General features: G+C 46.2%; 2 protein-coding genes and 1 long non-coding RNA gene across 5 annotated transcripts in view; 2 read left to right on the forward strand and 1 right to left on the reverse strand.

Moving 5' to 3' along the window:
- Positions 1-3,579: 3,579 nt before the first annotated feature.
- On the forward strand, positions 3,580-8,847 carry TMEM35A (transmembrane protein 35A). The gene is made up of 2 exons (XM_045030865.1): positions 3,580-4,490; positions 7,591-8,847. The coding sequence occupies exons 1-2, from the start codon at positions 4,371-4,373 to the stop codon at positions 7,975-7,977; spliced, it is 507 nt and encodes a 168-aa protein (XP_044886800.1). The 5' UTR covers positions 3,580-4,370; the 3' UTR covers positions 7,978-8,847.
- LOC123377678 lies at positions 7,822-11,909 on the reverse strand. 2 transcript variants are annotated; one of them, XR_006582271.1, is made up of 4 exons: positions 11,865-11,909; positions 9,529-9,589; positions 8,602-8,729; positions 7,822-7,948 (listed from the first exon to the last, which is right to left on the reverse strand). It is a non-coding gene; the product is annotated as an uncharacterized LOC123377678 (long non-coding RNA). The 2 variants fall into 2 exon arrangements; XR_006582272.1 differs by lacking the exons at positions 9,529-9,589; positions 11,865-11,909 and adding an exon at positions 11,081-11,729.
- Positions 11,910-11,996: 87 nt separating this feature from the next.
- The window catches only part of CENPI (centromere protein I), a 31,730-nt gene continuing 27,507 nt past the window's right edge, over positions 11,997-16,219 (forward strand). Inside the window, exons 1-3 of one of the 2 annotated variants that reach the window (XM_045030863.1) lie at positions 11,997-12,130; positions 13,087-13,459; positions 14,044-14,181. In XM_045030863.1, coding sequence (XP_044886798.1) covers positions 13,240-13,459; positions 14,044-14,181 — 358 coding nt within the window. In that variant the 5' untranslated portion in view covers positions 11,997-12,130; positions 13,087-13,239. Of the gene's footprint in view, positions 12,215-13,086; positions 13,460-14,043; positions 14,182-16,219 lie in introns of both variants that reach the window. The other variant, XM_045030864.1, reaches the window with a different exon arrangement.

The raw sequence follows: 16,219 nt of genomic DNA on the forward strand, positions 1-16,219 counted from the left end.
ATAGAATATCAACTGAAATGTATTAAATATTTTTGGATGTTTTTCTTTGTTTTCAAATATATCAATTTCAGTTACAACACAGAATACAAAGTTTACAGTGCTCACCTATTAATTTTATTATAAATATTTACACTGTAAAAATGATAAACAAAAGAAATAGTATTTTTCAATTCACCTCATACACATACTGTAGGGCAATCTCTTTATCATGAAAGTGCAACTTACAAATGTAAGGATTTTTTGTTACATAACTGCACTCAAACAAAACAATGTAAAACTTTAGAGCCTACAAGTCCATTCAGTCCTACTTCTTGTTCAGCCAATCACTAAGAGAAACAAGTTTTTTTTTATATTTACAGGAGATAATACTACCCACTTCTTAATTACAATGTCACCTGAAAGTGAGACAAGGCATTCGCATGGCACTGTTGTAGCTGGCGTCGCAAGAAATTTACCAGATGCGCTAAAGATTCATATGCCTCTTCAAGTTTTGGCCATCGTTCCATACTGATGATGCTTGTTAAAAAATAATGTGTTAATTAAATTAATGATTGAACTCCTTGGGGGAGAATTGTATGTTTCCTGCCCTGTTTTTACCCGCATTCTGCCATATATTTCATGTTATAGCAGTCTCAAATTATAACCCAGCACATGTTGTTCGTTTTAAGAACACTTTCAGAGCAAATTTGACAAAATGCAAAGAAGATACTAATGTGAAATTTCTAAAGATAGCTACAGCACTTAACCCAAAATTTAAGAATCTGAAGTGTCTTCCAAAATCTGAGAGATGAGGCATGGAACATGCTTTCAGAAGTCTTAAAAGAGCAACATTCTGATGCAGAAACTACAGAACCCAAACCACCAAAAAAGAAAATCAACTTTCTGCTGGTGGCATCTGACTCAGATGATGAAAATGAACATGTCGGTCTGCACTGCTTTGGATCATTATCGAGCAGAACCCATCATCAGCATGGATGCATGTCCTCTGGAATAGTGGTTGAAGCATCAAGGGACATAAGAATCTTTAGCGCATCTGGCATGTAAATATCTTGCGATGCCAGCTACAAAAGTGCCATGCAAACGCCTGTTCTCACTTTCAAGTGATACTGTAAACAAGAAGCAGGCAGCATTATCTTCTGCAAATGTAAACAAACTTGTTTGTCTGAGAGGATTGTCTGAACAAGGACTTGTAGGCTCTAAAGCAGGGGTCGGCAACCTATGGCACGTGTGCCAAAGACGGCACACAAGCTGATTTGTAATGGCACACTGCTGCCTGTCGGAGCAGCGTGCCATTAAAAATCCTGCCCAGCCCAGCCCGGCCTGCTCTTCTCCGCCCTCTGCTCTCTCTTCCCCCCCACCCCTGCAGGGGCAGGGGGCAGAAGCATAGGCATGCGCACGGGGTGTGCCGGGTGTGCAAATGGACCCACTCTCCCGGCACAGCAAGCCGCGGGGTCCACGCTCGCAGGCCAGAGCACCCAGCCGAGCACAGCGAGCTGCTGGCCTCTCTCCTGCCTTCCCCTCTCCCCTGGAGCCATGCCACCGCACACGCAGCGTTCTGGGGGCCAAGGCTGCACGCTCCCATGGGGCAGTGTTTGGCTCCGCGGGGAGGCAGATATGCTCCCCCCTCCCCTGGAGCCCTGCCACTGCACGTGCAGCACTCTGAGGGGCGGGACTGCCTGCTCCCACGAGGCAGCGTGTCTGGCTCTGCGCGGAGCAGAACATGCTGCTAGGAGCCTCATGGTAAGAGGGCCGGGGCCGGGGGGGTTGGATAAGGAGTGGGGGCAGTCAGGGGACAGGGAGTAGGGTGGGTTGGATAGGCGGTGGGATCCCGGGTGGGGTGGTTAGGGGCCAGGGGTCTCTGGAGGGGGCAGTCAGGGAGCAGGGGGGGTTGGATGGGGCATGGGAGTCCCGGGGTCTGCAGAGAAGAAGCGGGGGCAGGGCCTTGGGGAAGGAGTGGGTAGGTGGAATAGGGGCATATCCCACACACACACACACCCAGTCCTGAGCCCTGACCTCCCCTCACACTCTGCCCTCAGCCCCCCAGGCCCCTGCCCTGAGCCTGGTACCCCCCTCATACACACCCAGCCCTCTGCTTGACTCCTTCACACACACCCCACGATCCCAGCCCTGACTCTGGCATCCCCACACATCCTCAGCTCCCCGCCCCCCCGACACCTGCACCCCCCTCACATGCTCCCAGCCCTCTGCCCTGACTCTTGCACTCCCACACATCCCCAGCCCCCGACACACCATGTACCCCCCCACATCCTGACTCTTGCACCCCCCACATCTCCACCCTGAGCACCAAATGGGAGCTCCTGTGCGTGCGCACAAACACACATACACTCCCACCTGCACCCCTCACACCAAATGGGTGCTGCCGAGGTGAGTGCCCCACACCCAAACCTCCTGCCCCAACCCTGAGCCCCCTCCCTCATTCTAGCTCCTGGCCAGACCCTTCACTCTCAGCCCTGTGCTCAGTGCACTCCCACCCTCAGCTCAGTGCAGAGAGAGGAAGAGGATGGGCCAGAACCAGGGAGAAGGTAGGTACCCACTGTATGTAGGCAGAGCCAGGACCCCAGACTAACAGCGGGCTCAGCGGGTCTGGCAGCCGGGATCCCGGCTGGCAGGAGCCGGCGGATGGAACCCCTGAGCAGTAGTGGGCTGAGCCACTCAGCCCGCTGCCGGTCTGGGGTCCCAGTCGCCGGCCCCGCACAGCCTGCTGCCAGTCTGGGGTTCTGGCTGCCGGAACCTTGCCAGCCAGGGTCCTGGCCGCAGGCCCCGTTCAGCCCGCTGCCGGCCTAGGTGAACAGAACTCCAGACCAGCAGCGGGCTGAACAGGCCGGCGGCATAAGATCAACATTTTAATTTAATTTTAAATGAAGCTTCTTAAACATTTTGAAAACCTTGTTTATTTTACAATACGACAGTAGTTTAGTTATATAATATATAGACTTATAGAGAGAGACCTTCTAAAAAACATTAAAATGTATTACCTGCATGCAAAACCTTAAATTAAAGTGAAAAAATGAAGACTCGGCACACCGCTTCTGAAAGGTTGCCGACCCCTGCTCTAAATCCTTTATAACCCATTGATTTAAATTCATCATCTCTTCTCCTCCAATTTACAATGCAAACAATCACTTTCTTTTTGACAAAAATGTACCCTGGCTGAGCAGAAATTAATTCAAATCCTACCAAGAGAAGCCAAGTTATGCATTCCTAGTGGTGTTTCAAGCTCCTGGAGCCTGAATGGAGTCCAGCCACTGCCCCAATCTCAGGGTCCCGAAACATATGCTCAGGATTCTGACATTCCATCTGGCACCCCCTCCAAGTGTTGGAACCTGCTGTCCAACCGTCTAGCCCAGGGGTCAGCAATCTTTCAGAAGTGGTGTGCCGAGTCTTAATTTATTCACTCTAATTTAAGGTTTTGTGTGCCAGCAATACATTAACGTTTTTAGGTCTCTTTCTATAAGTCTATACTATATAAGTAAACTATTGTTGTATGTAAAGTAAATAAGGTTTTTAAAATACTTAAGAAGCTTCATTTAAAATTAGATTAAAATGCAGAGCCCCCTGGACCGGTGGCCAGGACCCGGGCAGTGTGAGTGCCACTAAAAATCAGCTCGTGTGCTACCCCTGATTTAGAGAGACACTTCACCTGTGTATTGAGTCCTTGGATTAAACATATGGAGCAAAGAGCTATATATCTTGTCTCTGAGCTGAGGGTACAAGTTAGCGGGCTGAGTTTCAGCTTTCAGACACCAGACTCCACTGGAAGCACAGATTCAAATTCCAGCAGGGATGAGACTATCTTTTATCCTTCTCATGTAGATAAATTGAGCACCATGCAATTTTCTGTTTGTAACATTTGAATGAGCCCCTGCAAACTGAAGTGCAGACTGCTCTGCTTGGGCATTAACAATCATAGAGCGCCTTTCCTAAGAATAGGGGTTTGCTCCAGCTCCAGTCCTGTTAGCCAAAATAGCCTCACCCTCCCAATGGGGTGCACTGTGCTATGCATCTGGCTGATTCTCTCAACCCGAGAGGTGGGTGATTTATAAAGTACTTTTGGATCTTTGGAGAGGCCAGGTGTTACATAAATGTAACCCTGTTATAAATCGTATTTATTTACTATTATTTATTTTGTTATAGGGCAAGTGGCAGCGCAATGCAACTAAGAGGTAGCATGACTGGTGGGGCATTAGGACCCAGAGGTTGCTGGGTGGAAGAGGTAGAATCCCTCGCTCAGTGTCTGTCATTCTCACTGCTTCTGCAGCTTTGCTCCTGATCGCCTTCCATGGTGACTGACCACCTCCTGCACGGACAGAGAGCAAGAGGCCTAGTTAGGACGTCCTGTCACTGGCCCAATGGCATCTCCCAGAACTGTAACCATTGTGGCTCTCTCGGTGGCTCTGGGGCTTTTCTTTGTCTTCATGGGGACGATCAAATTGACCCCAAGGCTCAGCAAAGATGCCTACAATGAGATGGTGAGTACAGCAGCAGTGGCAGTGATGGGAGACATTCTGCTAGCAGGGCTGCATGTTCTTCTCTTGCCCACAACCTTGCAACGGGAGCAGCCATGCAGAAGGAATTTCTGCTGGAGGATATACAGGCAGCAATGCTGTGGAGCCTTGAATTCTGGACGGGGGAGTTGGGGGGGGGGAGCAGGAAGCTCATTCTCCTCTTTTTTTGGTGTTAAAGAAACGGATAAAAACCAGCTGCTGAGAATCAAATCCTGCGACAGCCTTTGGTCTGATATTTGAGCTGATTTTACAGGTAATCTCTGATGAATAAAGAGGGAGGGCAGTGCAAGGAGGATGAAACCTAAAGCCAGTCTGGTGCCCCTGTGGAAAGAGGGGGAGACCAGGACCAGTCAATCACACAGTGAGGAGTATTTCCATTCCCCTGACAAGAAAAGGACTTGGGGTGGAAAAGGGGAATGTCCCTGCTTTGGAAACCAGATACTTAAAGGTCCTTAAACTATCTGTGCCTCAAAATGGAGGTGATGACACTGAATGACTCTATCTCGCAGGGGTTGTGAAGACTAATTAACGACTGTAAAGCACTTTGAGATCCTTAGTCAGAAGATGCTAGAAAAGGACTAGATGTTATCATTCTCCTCAGCACCAATGAGCCTGCCTGCCTCTGTAACACTGGAGATGGGTTGGAAGGAGAGCACGGATCAGCATACACATTTGTCTTTCAGTCAGTGAGTTTCCTTCACTCTTTCTGCCCAGGGTCGAACCCGCTGCAGAAATTGACCTGCCGCGAGCTGCAGGCTGTCAAAGCAATTGTGCTTAGTTCCCTCTTCTGTGGTTTTATGTTTCATTCTCTCTTCTTATTTACTAACATGGCTAGAAGGTGTTGCATGCTGAGGTTCTTTGGATCCCTGGGAAACAATGGTGGAAGCTTCCAGCACATTCTGTTCTCTCTCTTCAGTGCACCTGCTCAGCTGCCTTCCCCTACCTCCCAAACAACATCTGAGTCTCAGAGGTCTTGCCCCTGCCCACAGAATGGGTCTCTCAGTGGGGGGAGGGTGTGAAGAGATGACTTGCGTGACAGGGGCAAAAGGAAGGAGAGAATATCCAAAAGCCACAGCTCCCAAGCTATGATAAATAAATGCAAATAAATAAGATTTAACAAACAAGATTTTGAATTTAAACACACTACAAAATCCTTGATCACTATGATTATAATTCTTTGCTCCTTTCTGCTTTGCAAACATTAGTGAAGTAGGCCTCACAATAGCCCTGTGTGGGTAGGTAAAAATTATCCCCCTTTTTACAAATCAGGAAACTGAGGCACACAGCTTAGACACAATCACCATTATCTGTACTATACTGTATTGCAACATAGCCGTGGCCCAATAGAGCGCAACAGGATCTCTTGTAACTCCATGGGAAAAATGGAATTAGAACTCAGATCCTGATGCTCCAGAAAGCACAGGCCCCTGCAACTGAGCTAAGGGAAGAATCTCTGTTCACTGTTTAGAGCATAGGACCTAACACTGAGCTGAGACGTTCTAAGTCCATCCAAATAACATACTCATGAATCAGTTTATTACAGCATTAAAAATATCTAGTGATTAGGGAGTACTACTGCCAAATTTCATTTTTAAACCAATATTTTTACACATCTAATTACAAAGATTGCTGCTTTGGGAAGAAGCTTTGCTTCAAAGCATATTTTTAAAGCCTGAAAATGTAGGTTTGGAACAGAAATGCTAACATCTTTATAGCAACAAGAATGTGAGAGAGAGAGAGGAGAGAGAGAGAGACATCACCAACTGCTCTTGGAAGGGAGTGTCAACTTTACAAAGCTGAAAAAGCAAAGCTGTCTATATCCATCTGACTGCATGTTCTGGCCACGTTTCCATAATGACATTGAGAGCACTTGTACTGAGAAATTGGCTAAGTCACTGATTCTTACTGGTCAGCTTTGCTGAGTTCGTATTAGATCAGAACTGATTGGAATATCTAAGTCTACCATTTCTCTCCTCCTAAGAAAGATGAAAATGGGGTATAAATCCAGTATGTCAGGAATATCTGTGGTGACTGGTACACTCCAGTGGAAGTGAAAATAGTGTTAGGCATTGTTAGTAAACTAGGGGCCTCTTTAAAACCCAGAAAAATTGAAAGTGTGTTCAAAGAGAACAAAATTCTCACTGGGTGTTGCTGGAATACAAGAGCTTGAATATTTGTGGGGAGGTAAGTTAGGTTGTACAATACTTACTTTTCTCCCCTTGGCAAATTGGGGTTGGGGGGGAGGGGAACAAGGTTGTTATTAATAAGGCTGTTTGTAAATCCAGCATAACCCTCAGAACCAGGATGACAAATGCCAACCTGCTTTCTGTACAGGAAAGAAAAGATCATAAAAGGGTATGTGGAGAGAAACAGACTGATCTTGCAAATCCTACCTTTGACGTACAGCCCTCAGCTAAATCTCCACTGTATGTGAAATTTAGAACCCTGGGAGTTTCTAGGCCACTTAGAGATTCACCATGCATCTTGTTTTTATTTTCTGTCCCTTGGCTATGCAGGGACTAAGATGCATTATTTAGGATCTTCCTTTTAATTAAAAAAGGCATGTCAGTTTGGGGGAGAGAAGTTTTTTTTTTTTTTTTGGACAACCCTTTTCTGCATTGTTAATTTTAACAATAAATAGCATCTTCAGATTTTAGTAATTCATTTCCCAAGAACATACAGAATGTGTGCCTACTACACTGTGTCTTAGCCAGTTCCTAGCCTGACAGTTACTGCCTTGTATTTCCATCTCAAAGAATTATGTTTTCCAGTTAGGAAAGAAGAGACCATGAAAGTGGATACTGAGAGTTGGGGTGAGTGGGAATATTGTTCCAACAGATTCCCTAGTGGGGATGCCAAACATTTGCAGTATAACCCCCCAGAGGTATCTATCTATACAACAGTGATGAGTGAAGTGATCTTTATGTACAGTTTATATATGAGGTTAACGCAATAAAATATTGTGCAATCCTGTGGGATGAAATGTCAGACATAGTCTATCCTTCTCTACCTTTTACTGTTCTCTGATAATTAGTGCTGTACATGTACTATTGTTTGATTCCAGAAACGAGCCTACAAAAGTTACGTCCGGGCCCTTCCCATATTGAAGAAGATGGGAGTCAGCTCAATCCTTCTCCGCAAGAGCATTGGTGCCCTGGAGGTGGCATGTGGAATTGTCATGACACTGGTGCCTGGACGCCCCAAGGACGTGGCCAACTTTTTCCTCCTGCTTCTCGTGCTCGCTGTGCTCTTTTTTCACCAGTTAGTGGGTGACCCACTCAAGCGCTATGCCCATGCCCTGGTCTTTGGGATCCTGCTCACTTGCCGCCTACTGATCGCCCGCCAGCCTGAGGAGCAGCCACCTGAGAAGAGGATCCTGTTGGTGAATGGTGATGAGCAGACACTTGCCCACGAGGCAGCTCCTGAGAAAGGCAAAGTAAAGGTGTCTTAGAGGAATGCATCTGAGGGACACGGACCCTCCAGGCAGCTCTCTCTCAAAAAAAAAAGTCATTTTTTTTAATTCTTTTTGTTTTGTTTTGTTTGTTTAAAAGGTTGCATTAGGGGCTTAGGAAAAACAGTATGTCAGCCAATCACCACATGATGGCTTGTGCAACCCAAACACCATAGAACTACCCTCTTCCCTAACCATATACATACACACTGTCTTTTAATTAGTCCATGGGGGAAAAATGTACCTTGTTGAGTGTGTGTTCATGGGAGGGAGCCCCTACTCAGAACCACCTCTGTGACAAGTCTTCTATGTGGACTGGTTATGGGGGAAAAGATCTGTGATCCCTTTATACCTCACCTGCCTGGGTTTCCCCTTTTGCATGGGGTTTAACACTAGAGCAATGAACTGGACAGAGAAACTATTTTTCCTGCTTCCCATGACCAATTGTTGCATCACTCTCTCAGTGAAGAATAAGGATTACGGATTAGAACTGTCCAAAGGTTGGTATTTGCCCAGTAATAAACCCACATACCTGTTGCTGGCAAAAAGAACAGCCATGGTCAGCGTCTCCCTCCAAAAATAAATAAGTAAATAAATAAATCCCCTTTCCTGCCAACTGCTCACCGAGACTTTACGGAATTGCCAGCTATTGTTATGGGTGCCCAGGATCCTCATTCCACATTCACACAGGAGGTCATGGAGCAAGTAGGGGAGCAGTCTTGTCACAAAGAGCCTGATTCTCTGTGTTATATCTGAAAATTTGGGAGATGCATTTAAATTTTATTACTTTTCTTGGTATTTATCTCTGTGTTGTTTTTTTTTAATTACTCATGAAAATAAACTTTTTGAAATTTGGAGGAAAATGTCTTGGCAGAGTTCAATGTCTTCCTAGAATGACATCTGCCCAAAAGTCCCTTCCTGGTTGAGTATGACCATTTCTATCATGGAAAGGAAAATGTAGTGCTGAAAAATGCTAGATAATGCACATTGGAAAAAACAATCTGAACTACATCATTGTGTTCTGAATTTACTATAACCATTTAAGAAAAGGACTGACCATTATTATGACTATTGAAAAAATCTCTGCCCAGTGTGAAGAGGCAATCAGAAAGGCAAACTTGCTAGGGTATGCGAAGAAAGAGCTAGAGAATAATACTGAAAATATTATTATATAAACCAAGGATACATATTAACCTGGAGTACTGTGTCAGGTCTATCCACCCACTTTGCCCCTTTTTTAAGGATGTAGCTGAAATAGACTAGGTGCCACCTATATTGCAGAAACTTTCAATCCCAGCCCTTGAAAAATTGTATTCAGCACATTAGACAGCATTCAACTGCATATATGTTAAGGATGCATCTATAGTTAAGGGAGAGAGACCATTTTCGTAGTTTGTTCTGCATGTATATAAACTCCCCCATTTTTATTTCGAATTCCCTGAGGTCTTGTCATGACGCAGTCATAAGGATACCTTGCAGAACAGATTAGGTTGGGGATGAAAAAAGACATTTATGGGGAGAACTGGGTGAATATGGGAGACTGAGGCTTACATTTGCAGAACTTCCAGTTGTGCTTAGTTACCTCTCACAGCAGCTGTCCTGGAGAATACAGCTAAACTTATAAGAGACCAAGCTTGTTACAGAATCTTCTGTTTTAAGAGACTACCCCAAAGTCAGCCCAAATGCACATGTAGTTTGTTCCACCTTCTGAAGTAATTTCTTACCTGATACCCAAAATTAAATGTCACGGTGTTTATTTTTAAAAGTATCTTTACAGAACCACCAAGACATGCACATGCTTAAACTAAGTGTTGTGACAGACCCAGACCAGTGGGGTACAGGAGTCTGGTCGAGGGCAAATATACTGATCATTGGATGAGTAGTTTTCTGTTCCCTGAGTGACCAGAGCAGGGGCTGCACTAGAGTAATCAGGAACCTGCTAGAACCAATTAAGGACGACAGGCTGATTAGAACACCTGCAGCCAATCAAGGCAGGCTAATCAGGGCACCTAGGTTTAAAAAAGAGCTCAGATTGTGGTACATCTGTGAATTAGGAGCAAGAGGTGCAAGGAGCTGAATTGGAATGCTGCTGAAGGACTAAGGAGTACAAACATTATCAGACACCAGGAGGAAGGTCCAGTGGTGAGGATAAAGAAGACGTTTGGAAGAGGCCATGGGGAAGTAGCCCAGGGAGTTGAAGCTGTCATGCAGCTCTTACAGGAGGCACTAGACAGCTGCAATCCACAGGGTCCTGGGCTGGAACCCGGAGTAGAGAGTGGGCCTGGGTTCCTCCCAACTTCTGATCAGACACAGGAAGAGTTGACCCAGACTGTAGGTTCCACCAGAGGGGAAGATCACTGAGGTGAGCAAATCTGCCAATAAGCGCAGGACACACCAAGGTAGAGGAGGAACTTTGTCACAGTGTCCACAGTTGTATTACTGTGATCCTCTGCATGTCTGCCATTCTCACTTGTGTCACATCTAAAATTGACATAAATCTTTTGGGAGCGGGTTCATGTCTTTAGTGAAGTACCTCACATAGCTTTGGACACCTTGGTAATAAAGCATAATCAGCATAAAATCTTGAAAAATTCATCAGTTTGATGCAAAGTAGAAGCACTTCATATGCCATGAAAGCCTGAAAACCTTCCCATCTCTCCACCTCCATCCCCTTTTCAGAGCCTTTACAGTTCCCCCAACATTGGACTACTATGATCCCCAACTGCAGCTACATCTTTCATTAAAGTACAAGATAAGGCCTACTATTTGAAGCCCCCAACAAAACTCTTTATATGCCTATATTGGGTTGCCCCAATGTGTGTTGGCATGCCACTTTTGGAGCACTAGTCATTCCTGCTTGCTAGAGGTGAAGAGATAAGGGGCCAGAAATTGAATCCAGGCCCTGGCATGGCATTTTATCATGCTAACTTCCCCTTTCAGGCTCCTTTTTATTCCCTTCAGTTCCCCCCCCCCCCCCCGCTTTGCTTGTAAATTCAGCAATGTCCCCTCCCATCATGATGCCACCACTTCAGCTCTTCTGAGGGCAGCCGCTTTCAAGGGCCTGTCCTCCCTAGAAACAACATAGGAGCTGCAGGAGAGATACCTAGCTTGTTGCGCTGGTACTGCAGTGACTTCCCTGACAGAGGCACAGGCCTGCAGGGCAGAGCCTCTCTTTGTGGGAGTCAAAAGGCAGCTCTGACAAAGCAAGAGGGATGGTGCATCGACTTCATGGCTTGCTGAAAACCCCACACACCCCCTGCTGTGTTTCCACTTGCACAAGGCATGCCAGAGCACATGTTGCTGCCCCCTATGCTGAGGAGCATTGGTGTATGTGCACAAGGGTGAGCAGGCAGATGGGTATGAGTGAGCAGGCATATGCATGTAGGTGGGCATGGGTGGGCAGCAGGCATGGGCACGCAGGCATGTGTGTTTTGGCTTGGGTGAGGAGGCAGGCAGGCATGGGGGTGGAGATGGGCATGGCTCCCCTGCACGCTCCTAGGCACAGGGCACACAGGTCTGTTCGTGGGCAAGGGTGTGTGAACGCCTCAGAGACATCAGGGCGGAAGCCTCTGGCGCCCCTGCACCCCAGCGCACTGGGGAAGAGGCCGCTCTGCGGGCAGGCACTACGCAGGCTCTCTGCCTGTCTGCGTGGTGTGGGGCTGCCAGGGAAGGGGGCAGCCCCTTTGCCCTGACGAGGGAGGGTCCCCTACATAGGCCTGGCCCGCGCTCGACCTCGCTCTTGGCTAATTCAAAGGTTTTTCCTCCATCCCGCGCGCCAACACCCTTGCAGTGCCATGACCACCTCACCCTGACCCTGAACCTGACCAAACCGGCAAAAAAAAACAGAACCCCATAGCACTGAGCACGCGCACGGCCCATTCACCAACCTCAATGACCCTAATACGCATGCGTAAAGACATCCCGCTCCTTCCCCCCGCCCGCGCGGAAAGACGCTCATGCTCACAAGAAATATTGACGCTCTCATGAGGTCAGTTTTTGTCCGACCAATCCGCACCCGAGAGCTCCGCGCGCGCGCAATGATCACCTCCTCGCTCCAACGTCCTTTCGATTGCGATCTGCGCATGCGTAGGGAGTGGCGCGGAGGTTTGAATTGCTTCGGACGGTTGAAAAAAACCTGCAACAGTGGAGTGAGGTAAAGTGGGGCTGTTACCATGGCAGCGTGGGCAGCCATCTGAGGAAGCAGATACCCGGGGGACAGGCGTGTTACCGGGGGCCGGTCGGTAACCCTCTCTCCGGGCGCGGCGGGTGAGGGAAGCAGGGGCTGACAGTCCTCGGGCAGGGCCCAAGGGCTTGCAGCGCAGGGTAGCTGGGCACCTCGCAGGCCTGTCTGAGGTCGGGCTCTGAGCCTCGCTAGGGCCGGGACAGCTCCGAGCAGCGCGGGGCCCTTTGGGTGCTCCATGCTGAGGGCCCTGCCGAGCGCAGAGCGATGGCCCCGCAGAGCGGGGAGCGCTAGACCTGTGGGCGGTGGGCAGCCGCCTGCCTGATTTGACTGCTCGCGGTCCTGTGTCTGTCTGCATCGTTCTTTCCCCCTTCTCTGGGAGTTCAGAGCTGTGGGTTATTTAAAGGGGCCCCGTCAACTTGAACGGTTAAATATTGATTATTTGTAGAATATGTGTGTTCGTTCTTCTGCTCTGTTACTGATGTACCTAAGAACCTTTGTAGCCAGGGGGATTTCGGTGGCCTGGAGAAACAACAATACCAAACTGCTCGTGCATGGGGTAGAATAGTAATCCCCAGTGTTTCTTCTGTTTTGATTATCTTTACTAACTTTTTCAGTGTTATGTGTTATAATTGTAAATGTCTTTCAGACACTTAATTTTCAAGGTGACATATTCCCCTTTAAAAATTCCTACTTGTGAGCTTTCCTTCATCCTTGTCTGCTGGAGGGAAGAATTGGGCTTGTATGTACACACTGGATGGCCTGTGTATATAGGTACTCTTCTAACTGGATTATCTGACCTTTCTGGGGCACATGCTGCTCTAAGTGGTTTATGGCAAGTCATAGTTAGTTACTTTACATCTCCACCTCAAAAACCTAGTGGGTTTTTTGGAAAGGCGGTGGATAAACTGACTTTCATCTTCTTGCAGGCAAGTGGCTCTTTGATGTTCTTCAACTGCTGGGGGTATATCTGGCTTTGGGGGCTTGATTTATATTCTTGCCTCCTTGGGGGAAAGATTTGGAACCAGACTGGCAGATGAGTGTGTACTTAATTCGCCCTTCCCAGCTGGGAGACTGAAGGGATGCATCAAAGACGGACAGCCAAGAATCCAAAGCAGGCTTTGCAGGTTCGCCGTAGTAGCCTCTCTGCATGGCAAATAGAAGAGAGAACAGCTGGCCCAAAGACTGTGGACTTGAAAAGTGCCCAGAAACATGAGAAAGGGAAGCAGCAATCTGCCAGTGTCCAGGCAGGCAACAGCACACAAGACTATCTGGAGCAAGCTCTGACCTATTTTGAGAGAGGTAAGAGCAGTGATATAACTTTGCTTCTGATATTGAAAAGGGCACTATCAATTTGAAATGTAGTCCATTTTTAAATGAGTTTAAAATAGTTTCACATGCAACTTGAGTCCGTCTGGCTGTTTTTGTGGTTTTATAATTATTTTCCTATCTTGACTTTTTTTTTCTTCTCCCCTATTGCTTTGTGAAACACCCAGACAGAGAGAACAAACTATACAGGGGAACCATTAATGGGAGCTGTGGATGGACAGCAGCTTTTGAAAACCAGGGTGTTTTCTCTTAAAGTGGTAAACTATGAGCAGAAAACAGATTTGGGGGTAGAATGTATCCCTGTGAACACACACATTTCTCAGGAGGAAATTGTGGGGAGGGATAGCTCAGTGGCTTGAGCATTGGCCTGCTAAACCCAGGGTTGTGAGTTCAATCCTAGAGGGGGCCATTTAGGGATCTGGGGCAAAAATCTCTGTGGGGATTGGTCCTGCTTTGAGCAGGGGTTGGACTAGATGACCTCCTGAGGTCCCTTCCAACTCTGATTTTATATGATTATCAGGATGCACTTTAATCCCTACATTTTTTGCTTCTTTTAGTTAAAGACTACATTCCACTGAAAAAGAATGAGGTTCTGCAGAAACACTTGACTACTGTGGAAAGCATTGCCCTGCAGAGAGGATTATCCCCAGAAGGACTTGATGTGTTGCTGAATGTGGCACTCAGTGGCCACCTTGGTAAAACATTCAGAAATTGCTAGCATGTCCACTGTGAATGTGTCTTCCTTCCCTCCTGCCACTTTCTTACCATATCCATGGCTTTGAGAGAATATGTTATGGTGGTTGTATTGTCATGGTTTGTCCCTTACTGTAAATATACAGCATCCTTAAAGTTCTTTAATATACATTCTGAGTTCTTGCTAAAATAAGTGTAGCAAACTTGGTAGGGACAAGGAATACTTCGGATAAAAATTGTAAAAAAATAATAATAATAATAATAATATAATTATGTAAATGTAAAAAAAAACTATTTTCTTCAATATTTAAAAGAATACTGCTGTGTCATTTACTTTATAAAATCTTTTACAGACTTGTAGTCCCTAGAAACCTTTCTCTCATCTTCCATGCTGGGGATTGTTTGGGTTTCTTCTCCCCTGACATGCAACTGACATGGCTGCTTATTTTTAGCTTCAACTTTTGCAGTGTCTCATACAGACAGAGGAATGGAGTGTCAGTGCAGACTTGATAAGCGTGTTCTTCAAAATTACAGACCACCATTTTGCTTTTAAATTGGTGATGAGCCAATGGATTTAAAACAAATAACAATCCTCCACCTCAAAAACTTAAAGATACATGTTAGAATGTGGAGGATATTTTTCTTCTGGTTATTACAATTTTAGTAGGTCCCTTTTATTGGCATAAAATAATTGGTGCCTCTTTATAAAACTAAATTGCTGATGTGAAACTGACAATCTCACATTTTACATGTTGATAACATTACAAACCGTGAGTGAAATTTTAAACACTTAATTCAGTTCTCACTCTTACTCTGCTTTTTTTTTTTAACCTTTTCCCTTGTCCTGAATAATCACAATAGACTAGTCAGTTTCACTTTCTAGCTCTCATGTACTAGCACCATGTTGCAAATGCTGTAATGGAATGTAGTTCAATATACACTATTTGAAATTTTGAAAAGAGCTAGGCAAACATTTCTATTGGTCTTATGTTTACAAACTCAATTTTTAGTCCATATTTGACCTGCCAGTTTCATTTCAACTTTCAATTTTCCCTCTTGTCAGACTGGCAGAGATCCTGGCGGGTTTCATCTTTCTCTGTAGCATGGGGCACAGGTCACTTGCAGGTTTAAACTAGTGTAAATTATTAATTCTCTGTAACTTGAGGTCTTTAAATCATGATTTGAGGACTATAGTAACTCAACCAGAGGTTAGGGGGCTATTACAGGAATGGGTGGGTGAGGTTCTGTGGCCTGCAACGTGCAGGTGGTCTGACTAGATTAGAGATCGGCAACCTTTGGCACACGGCCCATCAGGGAAATCCGTTGGTGGGCTGGGATGGTTTACCTGCAGTGTCCGCAGGTTTGGCTGATCGCAGCTCCCACTGGCTGCGGTTCGCCGTTCCAGGGGGCTGCGGGAAGCGGCGGCCAGCACAACCCTCAGCCCGCGCCACTTCCCGCAGCACCCATTGGCCTGGAACGGCAAACCGCAGCCAGTGGGAGCTGCGATCGGCCAAACCTGCAGACGCTGCAGGTAAACAAACCGTACCGGCCTGCCAACGGATTTCCCTGACGGGCCACATGCCAAAGGTTGCTGATCCCTGGACTAAATGATCACAGTGGTCCCTTCTGACCTTTTAAAGTCTGAGTTTAAAATAGGCACACTAGTGCTTTACATCGTACACAAGTATTGAATAGTGTTGGCTTGTAGTCCTAAGTCTCTTTCGAGCACTGTCAAGCTACTGACTCAGGCACTATATGGCAACAAAAGAACAGCTGCTAATCATGTGTTTTGTATTGTTTTCTTATGTTATTTGTTCCTTAGTCAAATATTAGCTATAAAGAATTCCTGTTACTTTTGCCTGGCTCTAACTAGTATTTAAATAGTGTTTAGTTCTTTAAAGTCCTGGGGTGGTCTAATTTTATGTCCACTAGCCAATACCTGTAATTAGGATGAACTTGGCACTGGCTATACTGGCTAATAATATAGGAGTATGAAGGTGTTGGTTTTAACTTTCAGGCCACTTGGATTTATAATCTGAA

The sequence above is a fragment of the Mauremys mutica genome, chromosome 9 (assembly GCF_020497125.1).
Source record: "Mauremys mutica isolate MM-2020 ecotype Southern chromosome 9, ASM2049712v1, whole genome shotgun sequence".
In the NCBI taxonomy this organism is placed as follows: domain Eukaryota; kingdom Metazoa; phylum Chordata; order Testudines; family Geoemydidae; genus Mauremys; species Mauremys mutica.